Here is an 11,261-nt window from a genome sequence, read left to right on the forward strand (position 1 = left end):
GAGAACTTCTGAGTATGGTTCAGGTACTCGTCATTCAGATATTAGCTCGAAGAATTTCCACGAGTCGGGTAAATTAAAAAAAAAAGCGAAAAGTATAACTTTGTATCAGCTATATTTCGCACAACCTGGACGCATTAGGATACAAGATTCAAATTTCTGTCTTCATAGACTTCGCACACATTTTTTTTTTTTCGTTGAGTCTTACGTGCAGTGCAATTTCTAGCGCTCAGCTGTTAACCTAATGCGTACAAGGACCCTGCACGCAATAGGCTGACGGACCATCAATAGTTCCAAAAACACAAGGTTCATAATCTTTCAGTATATTCAAGCGTTCATTGAGACTAGGGCGATACCATACTTCCGATAGCTGAGAATAGTACTCCTCCCGCTGTATATAAAAATTTTAGTTTTTCGGGCTGTCGTATATGAACCAATACACGGCGTAAATGCAATCCCCGCCTCCTTAGAACCATTGCTGGGCAATGTATTTATCGTAGAATAGGTTAAATTAGTTGTTTACAAGCTGAAGAAAAATTGCACCGCCTCCCGCATTGATTCTCCCTAGCGTCCTACGTGATTCTCTCCTGCGTCATTTTTTTTTCTAGGTTCTTACTTTTCTGCTTTCTTTTTTTTTCTGCAAACCCTTCACTTCAAGCATGGGAACTCAACCAGTTTATCTTATCTATTATCTTTCCGGCATAATTCCATGTTTTCAGGTGTGTGATCTGCTCAAGTCGACGCGGCCTTCTCTGGCACGGCGATCTTCTGTAGAATCCATTTTCTGCTGAAAGCTTCGCGTCCACTGCCTGTTTATTCTACCTCGTGTAAAGGTGAAAATATCGTAGCGGCTACTGGCAGATCTCTGTTGACGAACAAGACCGCGAGAAGACAGCTTTTGTCACACCCGATGGACTTTACCAATTTAAGGTTATGCCTTTTGGACTTTGCAACGCCCCTGCTACGTTTGAACGAATGATGGACTCTTTACTCCGTGGCTTCAAATGGACGACTTGTCTATGTTACTTGGATGACGTGATTGTCTTCTCGCCCTCGTTCGAAAGCCATCTTCGTCGCCTTTCTTCCATCTTGGCACTTTTCCACCGTGCCGGACTTCAACTGAACTCAAAGAAGTGCAGTTTTGGTCGCCGCGAACTTAAAGTGCTTGGCCATTTGGTGAATGCCACCGGCGTGCAACCCGATCCCGACAAAGTTCGCGCTGTCAGTGCGTTTCCATGTCTCCGTTCACCCCGTGATGTCCGCAGCTTTATAGGACTGTGTTCTTATTTTCGCCGGTTTGTCCCAAACTTTGCCGCTGTTGCTCGTCCTCTCACCAATCTGCTGAAGAAAGGCGTTCCTTTCTCATGGGGACCAGAGCAGGCTAACGCATTCTCCACCCTCATCGCTATTCTCACCAATCTTCCTGTGTTGGCCCATTTCAACCCGTCTGCCCCAACGGAACTTCGCACCGACGCCAGTGGCCATGGGATTGATGCCATTCTTGCACAGCGACAACGCGGCCAGCATTGCGTTATTGCCTACGCCAGTCGTCTCCTGTCATCAGCAGAACAGAACTATTCTATTACGGAACGGGAGTGCCTTGCTCTCGTTTGGGCCGTTGGAAAATTCAGACCCTACTTGTTTGGCCAACCCTTCACTGTAATTACCGATCACCACGCCTTATGTTGGCTCTCTTCCCTCAAGGATCCTGCTGGCCGCCTCGGCCGCTGGGCACTGCGTTTGCAGGAGTATACCTTTTCCGTTGTACACAAATCCGGTCGGCTTCACCAGGATGCATACTGTCTGTCCCGTTATCCCGTCGATCCCCCTTCCTCTACTGACCATGAGTCGGACCCCTGTGTCTTCTCTATATCGGACTTTTCCCACATAGCCGACGAACAGCGGTAGGACCCAACCCTCAGTTCTCCTATCGACCGCCTCCGCGCACACAGCCGTGACTCTTCCATCGCCCTGTTCTTCCTTCATGGGAATACGCTATACCGCCGCAACATGCGACCTGATGGCGCTGAGCACTTGCTGGTCGTTCCCCAACACCTACCCTCTCCTGTTCTCGAACAAATGCACGACGCCCCTACAGCTGGTCATCTTGGCCTCTCACGCACATACGACCGCGTGCGCCGGCGTTTCTTCTGGCCTGGACTCTACCGCTCTGTCCAACGTTATGTAGCCGCTTGCGACCTCTGTCAACGCCGGAAGAAACCCCCTGTGCTACCACTTGGACACCTGCAGCCGATTGCTATCCCGACTGAGCCATTTTCTCGTGTTGGCCTTGACCTCCTAGGGCCCTTCCCCGGGTCCTTGTCAGGAAACAAATGAATCGCTGTGGCCACCGATTACGCCACGCGGTACGTGATCACTCGCGCCATTCCAACCAGCTGCGCCACAGACGTTGCTGACTTCCTTTTGTACGACGTCATACTACTCAGTATTCAGAGACTTGGAATGGGAGCAGTTAGGGATAAGGGTAGATGGAGAATACCTCAGTAATCTGCGATTTGCTGATGACATTGCCTTGCTAAGCAACTCGGGGGATGAACTGCAAATAATGATTGATGACCTACACAGGAAAAGTAGAAAGGTAGGCTTGAAAATCAATATGCAGAAGACTAAGGTAATGTTCAACAGCCTCGGAAAGGAACAGCAGTTTGCATTAGGTAGCGAAATACTGGAAGTAGTGGACGAATATGTCTACTTAGGACAGGCAGTAACCGCAGATCCGGACCATGAAAAGGAAATAACAAGAAGAATAAGATTGGGATGGAGCGCATTTGGCAAGCACTCACAGATTATGACTAGCAGCTTACCGGTATCGCTCAAGAGGAAAGTATACAACAGTTGCATCTTGCCTGTACTCACCTATGGGGCTGAAACGTGGAGGCTAACCAAGAGAGTTCTACTTAAGTTGAGGACAACCCAGAGGGCTATGGAACGAAAAATGGTAGGGGTAACATTAAGAGATATAGAAAGCGTGCAGAGTGAGTCAGAGAACTAACTCAAGTTACCGACATTCTAGTAGAAATTAAGAAGAAGAAATGGACATGGGCAGGACATTTAGTGCGAAGAGAGGATAACCGATGGTCGCTGAGGGTAACAAACTGGATTCCAAGGGAAGGAAAGCGTAGCAGGGGGCGGCAGAAAGTTAGGTGGGCGGATGAGATTAAGAAGTTCGCAGGGGTCAAGTGGATGCAGCTTGCACAGAACCGGGTTAAGTGGAGAAATATGGGAGAGGCCTTCACCCTGCAGTGGGTATAATCAGGCTGATGATGATGATGATGATGATGATGATACTACACCATGGTGCTCCCCGTCAACTACTTACCGACCGTAGCCGCTGTTTCCTTTCCCGAGTTGTTGAGGAAATACTTCGTTCTTGCTCCGTTCGGCACAAGTCCACCACTGCGTATCACCCTCAGACGAACGGCCTTACGGAGCGTCTTAACCGCACACTCACCGACATGCTCGCAATTTACGTATCCGACAGTCATCGCGACTGGGATATTAGTCTGCCATTTGTCACTTTTGCATATAACTCTTCGCGTCATGACACTGCTGGGTACTCTCTATTCTATCTTCTCTTTGGAAGAGACCCCTTACTGCCCTTCGACACTTTGCTTCCCGCCGCTGGCCCCGTCACAACCTATGCCCGCGATACCATCGCCCCAGCCGACGCTGCTCGTCAGATTGCTCGCCACAATCTCACCATCTCTCAAGAAGCTCAAAAACGCCGCTACGACGCTCACCACCGCGATGTGCACTATCCTCCCGGATCTCTGGTGTTGCTCTGGCTTCCGTGCCGTCGTGTGGGGTTGTGTCAAAAACTTCTGCCCCACTACACAGGTCCTTACCGTGTACTACGCCCAGTGACCGACTTGACCTATGAGATTTCACCGCTCCACCCAAAGTCGCCGACTGCTACACCCACTTCCGAAATCGTACATGTCGCCCGTTAAAGCCGTATTACTCCCCCTCCACATCGCATGCCTAATACGCACCGGGACGTTGCCTTTTGCCGAGGGGGGTAGTGTTACCTGGAAACGCGGGACCAAAGTGATGTGCTCACTGACGAAGACGACGACCGAGGAACACGGGCACGACAAAGCGTTGAAAAAGAGGACGACGCTGACAGAATGGACACTGCACGGCTACTGAAGTCTCAGCGTCGAGTTCAGCCCATCGCAGTGCTGTTACATTAAGTACATCCCCGTAACAATATTATAATACGGTAAGGTAGCAAATGCTTTCTCGAAGTGCTTGGCTGCATTCGCCGCTTATGCTTCTTTCGCTCCGGACCAGATTGGATGCTGAAACTCACCACGGATCAGTTAAGTATTCTGGATACTTCTTTACTCAAACGCGCTGCCCAAAAATGTCTTTCATTATTCACTATTTAGTGTGCATCCCCGCCTGCAAGGAAAAGGGCTAAATATACTAAGTTTTGCATATTACTGCTAGAACTATGGAGATCCTACGCCTACTGAACAGTAAACCATCACTCGAATGCGTGCGATCACTGGAGTGATATAGCACACGTGAAACCCAGCAGTTTGTTATTACGCTGTAACGTAAAGCGTATCGCTCGTCAAGCAACCCCGCTTACAAAGGTAACTCTAGCTGCGCCTTGAGTCGTCTGAAGCCTACATTAAATAAAGAAGCCATTTAAATGTACTTCGCTTATCCAAACGAAATTGCAAGCGTTCATTCGCAAACAACCTAACTTAAAAGTAACCCGTGAATAGCCCTCACAGGCTGTCTGTAGCCTTGCCGTGTCTCGAGCCCATAAAGCGGTGTAGAAATCTCAAAGAGTTTTCCTCGTTGATTGTCGGAGGCGGCGGCGGCGGCCAACGCAACGCTGAACGGTTCTAAGCCCTTCCCAAACTATGACTTCTGGCAGCGCTCCGCGACCTTGCCATCCCGCTCACCCAAGCAAGGTCCAGCTATTGAGAGACGAGTCTCCTTCCATCCGTTCTTCATCTCTAAGAATATACAGCTAACCCGACGAGCAAGCAGCCGCCGCATGACATCTGAGTTAGCGCAAAGCTTAGAAGCGCTCGCGGCGCTTTAGTTGATAACACGTTATTTCTGATTGGAACCTCGCAAACTATTTTTATTTTTCTTCTTTTTTTCTTGTAAACTTTTTTTTCTTGCGTAATCGCATGGCTGCAGGAAGTCATTTACAGATTACTTTCACTTCAGAACCAGGCAGGTGATACAAAAATAGGCAGCGCAGGTAGGCTGCATGATGACGCCATTCTCAGGCGGCGCTTCGGCAGAAGAGAACGCATCCCATCTGCGGGAAGTAGACGCGCGCAGTTTTGCTTGTCTCTGTGTTTGAAACTATTCGTGCTTTTGTGGGTGCCGAGTGGCCTACAAAGATTCGTCGTTGTTTAGGTCGATGACTCATCGCCATCAATAACTCAGGTAAGCTTTGTACACGTTTGTAAACTCAAATATGACGCTCATATTTTACTGCCCATAACTTTTTGGTGTAATAATCCGTTCAACAAGTGTAATGAAAGAACGCGACGCTGCATTAATCGCTACGCCAGAGCGAGATACGATGATTGTAGAAGGAAGCGACGCTTTCGAACCGCATAAATTATTGATTGCATGTGCACTCATTCCTTTGCTTGTTAAAAATTGCCCGCGTAAAATGGACAATGCTTCTTCAAAGTTTATGCCTATGGTGCAATCGATAAAGGAGAACTACTGTTCACTTTAAGTCGAGCTCGTGAGCTTCGCTTCGACTCAACTGCTTTGTAGCAAAAATCATGGTTATCTTATCTTTAAATGCTTGAGAGGCTTCAATTTAAATTATCTGGAAACACGCAGGTGTGGGAGGCTTGTTTAGACTATTTAACGTGTCATAGTCTGCCTGTGAACGTTCTCCGTTTCGAACCGCCAGCACGTTTAAGCGGGCAAGCAGTTCCACACGTATTTCTTAGTTAATTGCAATGTAAAAATAAAACGGTAGTTTATTAGTTGTCAGCTGGGTTTACTAGTCACGGCTGGTGTTACTGAAAGCCCTTTCACTTCACACCTTCTGTGTCGGGGCATTGGCCTGCCCGTCTAGCACTACTCCATTGAATAATGGACACGCCACCCTCCTTACGTATAAATCGTGTTTTTAATGCAAGTTGTAAAGAAATGTGTACCAATAGTCGAGCCTTGCTGGCAAGCACCCCTGCATGTATCAAAGATTATTGCTAAATTTAAAGACAGTGAAAACAAGCCCATTATCTATCACGTCGTCACTATCTGCGAAGATGTGTGCGAAGAACCACGTAAGTTCCTGCATTTCTGATAAACAGTTTTCGTCAATTTATTTCATCTTAATTCAGCCAGAAGCTGCGACTTTTCTGGCACATATTCATTATTTTTTCTGTGATGCGTTGCAAGCTTTTTGTGGCGTTTGCTCCCGAAATGTTCGAACATCTTCCATGGAGAACTGCGCCATTTATGTTTTCCTAAAGTCTACAAAAAATCCTTTTAACCCTTCCAAGCAACAAATTTAGCGGTCCTCAGGCTTTATTTCAAATTGCAAATCAGCAATCAGAATCAGAAACAAGGCTTGCTACTGCTATAGGGAGAAAAATTATTTGACGGTCACTTGCGGTACAAATCATAATCCTGCTAGCACTCGACAGTCAGCCACCTGCTTTTATAGCCCAATTGAGTGCAGTTATGCCAGTTGCTTAGGCAATCTCTTTGTAGACGTACATTCTGAGCGCCGGGGAATAAAGACAATACTGGTGCTACTTATAGCGTTTCTTGTTTTTGTTTTTTATTTCTGGGAGGGGGGGGGGGGGATTGACATTTAGCCCAAATTTTCGTTCTGCTGAATTATATTTTGTTTGTTTGTTGTTTTCTGTTTTTCTGTTTTTTACAGAAAATGCGGCTGGCAGAGTGGTTGCTCGTATTCCTCTCTTTCGTGGAAATGAGCATTCAGCAGAAATCGGAGCTCATTGTCCCTACGACCACCGGAAAGCTGCGCGGTATTCTTGTCTCTACAACCACGGGGCCTATTCGCGCCTTCCTGGGAGTGCCTTATGCAGAACCACCGGTGGGTGCAAACCGTTTCAGGAAACCACAACCAAAAAGGCCATGGGGAGCACTTTTCGACGCAACGTCGTTTCCGCCCATGTGTCCGCAGTTACCTATACATTTTAACAACTACTACAAGGTTAAGAAGTCTGATCGTACATCTGAAGACTGCCTTTTCCTCAACATTTTTGCGCCGATACCTTATGACGAGCGTCTCAAGCCCGTTGTCGTCTACATTCATGGAGGGTTCTTCTCATACGGTGGCATCTCCATGAAGGTCCATGACGCCTCAGAACTATCAGCAAGAGGCGACCTTGTAGCCGTTACCATTGCGTACAGACTAGGTGCTTTCGGATTTCTCAACATGGGAATTGAAGACGCACCAGGCAACATGGGTCTTCACGACCAAATCATGGCACTCCACTGGATAAAAAACAACATCCAGGCTTTCGGCGGCGATCCCGATCGGATAACCCTTGCTGGTCAGAGCGCAGGCGCTTTCTCCGTTGGTGTTCACCTAATCTCTCCAAAAAGCAGAGGACTGTTCCACCGTGCCATCATGCAGAGTGGTAGCCCTTTCACAAGCACCCTCATGAACAGGAAGGCGGATGCTACTTACGGTGCGGGAGAACTGGTAACGGCTCTGGGCTGTCCCCAGCCAATGATGCGAGGGGGTAGCCCAGAGGCAACTGTCAAATGCCTCCGCTCTAAAGACATTGAGTCCATACTAAACGCGACAGCTGGATTCACTATCGATGGTTTGGACGGCTTCTTCCCGGTGATAGGAGACGATCTACTGCCCACTAAGCCTGCGCAAGGATTGAGAAGTAAAAGGCTGAACGCTCGCGAGCTTCTGGCAGGCATTTCTGAAGCCGAAGGAGATGGTCTCATCCACTTCGTGGCGAGAAGATTCTACAATGAAAACGATGCCAGTGACGTCAGCAAAAAGTCGATGATTTTTGTGGCAAGAGGAATGATGATCACACTGTTGGGCATTGATTCTAAGCGAGCCCTTGACCGTTACTTTGCTGGTTCTGAAGTTCAAGATGGGACAGATGCTCTCCACGCTGCCGCTGACCTCATCGGTGACAGCCAACTTGGTTGCCCAACAGTGGGCTTTGCCAGAAGGTTTGTCAACCCAAGCACGACAGTCTTCATGTACAAGTTTGCCCAACAACCATCCAAGATAAACTGGCCAAAATGGGTCCGCCCCACACACACGGACGAAATCCCATTCGCCTTAGGATCCATATTCAAGCTGGAGCCAGAAGTCTCGGTCGACGATGCCAGGGCGGCAGAAAATTTCATGGACATCATTTCTACGTTCAGCCGCACTGGGTAAGTGAAGCTTGTTATTTTTTTTTAGCTTTTGAAAGTGCTTTTCAAATCATGCCCGGAAGTGGGTAATGTGTGAGTTATTAATGAAAAACCTTCTCAAGATGATTGCGCTGTGAAGTGCAGTAGAAATGCTTATATTAATGTGTGGCCTTCTTTTATTCTTCTTGTAGGGTTCCACGAGTCAGCGATAGGACACCATGGCCAAAGTTCGACCAGCAGCAGCGATACATGAATATTGAGAAAAAAAGCAACTTCCCGAGCAAGCAAATTCTCGGATCAACATGCGACATGTGGGAGCGAGTGCGTCCTTACGAATAAATGGGGGTTAGCGTCCAGCAAGTAACATGATGCTGTTAGAGATATTGGGACAAAATATACTTCTTACTTAATACCTGCATAACAAACGCTCGTGACAGTCTCTTATATTTACAAAAAAAAATGAAGAAGAAAAAGCAAAAAAAAAATGTGGGGGCTTAACGTGGTTATGCCAGGTTGTGCACGCGAAAGCAATGTTAGACATAGACGTTAGACTCCGCTCAGCATTTTTATTTTGCTCCTTTATTGCCATGAAGATTTACCGATGGTTGGCTGTCGTAGTTGGCTGTCGTCTCGATATTAGCTACGTATTAGCGAGACGCCGAGACTCCAGAGAGCAGGGCGCAGCCGCGCAGACTCGATGTAGCGGTCGACACAAAGCGGCAACCGGAGTACCCGGGGAGCACGGCGCAGCTGGTTGCCATAGTGACAGCGAAGTTGGTCAACCACGGCTAAACTCGCAGAGCTAGTCCAGTAAAGCTTTCCCTTTAATTGTCGAAAACGTTTCACCGAACCATGCCCACCACAAGAAATAAGACGAGACACAGGCGCTTGTATCTCGTCTTCTTTCTTGTGTGCATGGTTCAGAGCAATGTTTTAGCAATTCAGTATGCAGCAACTTGCCCAAGAAGCGGTGTTAAAACAGTAATTTTCCCTTTATAAAAATGAACTAATCTTATCTCTTGCATGCATCTTAAAAATACTGTTTCTTGCGTGTGGCTTCGCAAAAACAACGAAATGCATTAACAGCGTCACTATGTTTAAGAATCAGCCAATAAGAACAACAACAAAAAAAGAATTATATTCTGAATTAGGCGTGTGATAATCAAAGTACTGAACTAAAACTTGGGAAGTGAAGCCAAAAGTATTCTTAACAAAGGTTCTTTTTTTGTGTGTACTGCATTGACAGTAAGACATAATCCCTGTAAATCATGGATAATATGCATCCATGCTAAGATACCGGTTGATTTGCGCCGGTCTCTCTGCAATCGCAAAATTTTGAGGAGCACTATGAAACCAGCCGAGATATTTCTATTTTAACAAAGCTGAAGGTAATTTGTGCGCATAGGAAAAAACTACAGATAAAAACAGAACATGTATACAGACGTCCAACAACGTTGCCGGCATCAGTAGGAAGTATACCCTGTATAGGAGACGCAGCGTTCCTAAACTCCCAGCTCATCATTCTCAAAGCCGCGTGAAAAACAATTCCGAGATCACTGCGGAATCTACGCTGCAGAAATGCGAAAGCCTGAGTGTTCCTTGTGCACACGGTGCATCAAGTTTGCTCTCATTGTTATTATCAACTAAATGCACCTTAATTATCATTGCTAATGTCAGCATTGTCATTATCACTAATTGCAGCGTCATTGTCATCACTACTATAATCCTCACTGTAGACAAGGCGAATTATGATGTGTGTTTCACGATCCTAGGAGAGGCGCAGTTGGTTAAAGTGCTCGGCTGAGTATCCGAGGGATGAAGCGTCGATACCCGGTGGAGGCCGGATTTGTATTTTTCTGATGACGTTACTTTCGATTTCAGGTGATGACGTCATTTGTTTGACAGCTAGTGTGACCAGATGAACGAACGCCGATAGTAGAGTCATTAAAGGATTTCGTCTTATTAAAGGTTGTTATCTGCTGCTACAATTGCTTGTAACCTATATGTGTATATGCAGTACTTCGAACGTCAAATATGGCATCATTTCTGTCGTGTAAAAATATTCCAAACTAAACAGAAGCATTACATTTGGTTTCACACTAACCGATGCGGATCGTCCACATCACCCAAAACTTTTAAACAGCTCCGGGTGACCCGAAAATGTTCACCGGCCAGGAAATGTAGTGAGCTGAGAAACAAAAATGGCACAAATAATGCAAATATATCACAAACAAACTTACTTTTTGGGCGTCTTACTGAGCAAACCAGAAGAAAAAAATGATTCGGGTTAACTTTGTTAAACCGATTATAGTGCGAAAATGCTGCTTTTTTTTGCTTAATGTATTCTAACCGTGTAATTATTGTTTTATGCATGATGTTCAAATTTCTACGACACTCCATAAGCCGGTCAATAATCATCATTTTTGCGGCGATGACATCACACAGCCTTAGAAAGGATTTTACCAAACAGTGCGAGGAAGAGGTTTTCTGTCGTTATGGGCCTCGTGAGCTTCTCTTTGAGTTGTACATGTGGAGCGATATGGGGCCGCCGCGACAAATAGCGGAGGCTGCGCATGCGCATGATACAGTTCATCAGCTTTCCAGACACTTCAGTAACCATAAAGGCGTCAGAGTCATTCCTTCGATGAATGGCGAAGGCAGCACGCCTGCTCTTAGATCAACCGACCATGAAAGCTCGTTTCACAGGCAGGCAAGGACGCGGAAGCCCGAAGGGCCCTTCGTTTCAAGTCAGATGTGCGCTATCTTTTTTCGCCTCGCGCAAGGTGAGCATCTACGGGAACGCCGGGTGCGTTGCGTGTACCCTTGCACTCGCGTTACGCAAAAGGCTAGAAAGACCTTGTAACAGTTAACGGTTGCAAGGAATA

At 46.7% G+C, this 11,261-nt stretch overlaps 1 protein-coding gene across 1 annotated transcript; it reads left to right on the plus strand.

Moving 5' to 3' along the window:
• Positions 1-5,295: 5,295 nt before the first annotated feature.
• LOC146185238 (acetylcholinesterase-like) lies at positions 5,296-8,896 on the plus strand. The gene is made up of 3 exons (XM_084606199.1): positions 5,296-5,436; positions 6,905-8,397; positions 8,568-8,896. Exons 2-3 carry the CDS (start codon positions 6,908-6,910, stop codon positions 8,713-8,715), a joined length of 1,638 nt encoding a protein of 545 aa, XP_084462325.1. The 5' UTR covers positions 5,296-5,436; positions 6,905-6,907; the 3' UTR covers positions 8,716-8,896.
• Positions 8,897-11,261: the final 2,365 nt, after the last annotated feature.

The sequence above is a fragment of the Amblyomma maculatum genome, chromosome 6, assembly GCF_055883805.1.
Source record: "Amblyomma maculatum isolate TAMU_Amacu chromosome 6, ASM5588380v1, whole genome shotgun sequence".
NCBI lineage: Eukaryota > Metazoa > Arthropoda > Arachnida > Ixodida > Ixodidae > Amblyomma > Amblyomma maculatum.

Excerpts from the sequence above, each read along its gene's own strand:
- LOC146185238 (XM_084606199.1), top strand. The coding sequence starts at position 6,908 with ATGCGGCTGGCAGAGTGGTTGCTCGTATTCCTCTCTTTCGTGGAAATG. Across the intron at positions 8,398-8,567 it reads TCTACGTTCAGCCGCACTGG|GGTTCCACGAGTCAGCGATA; the intron begins GTAAGTGAAGCT and ends TTCTTCTTGTAG.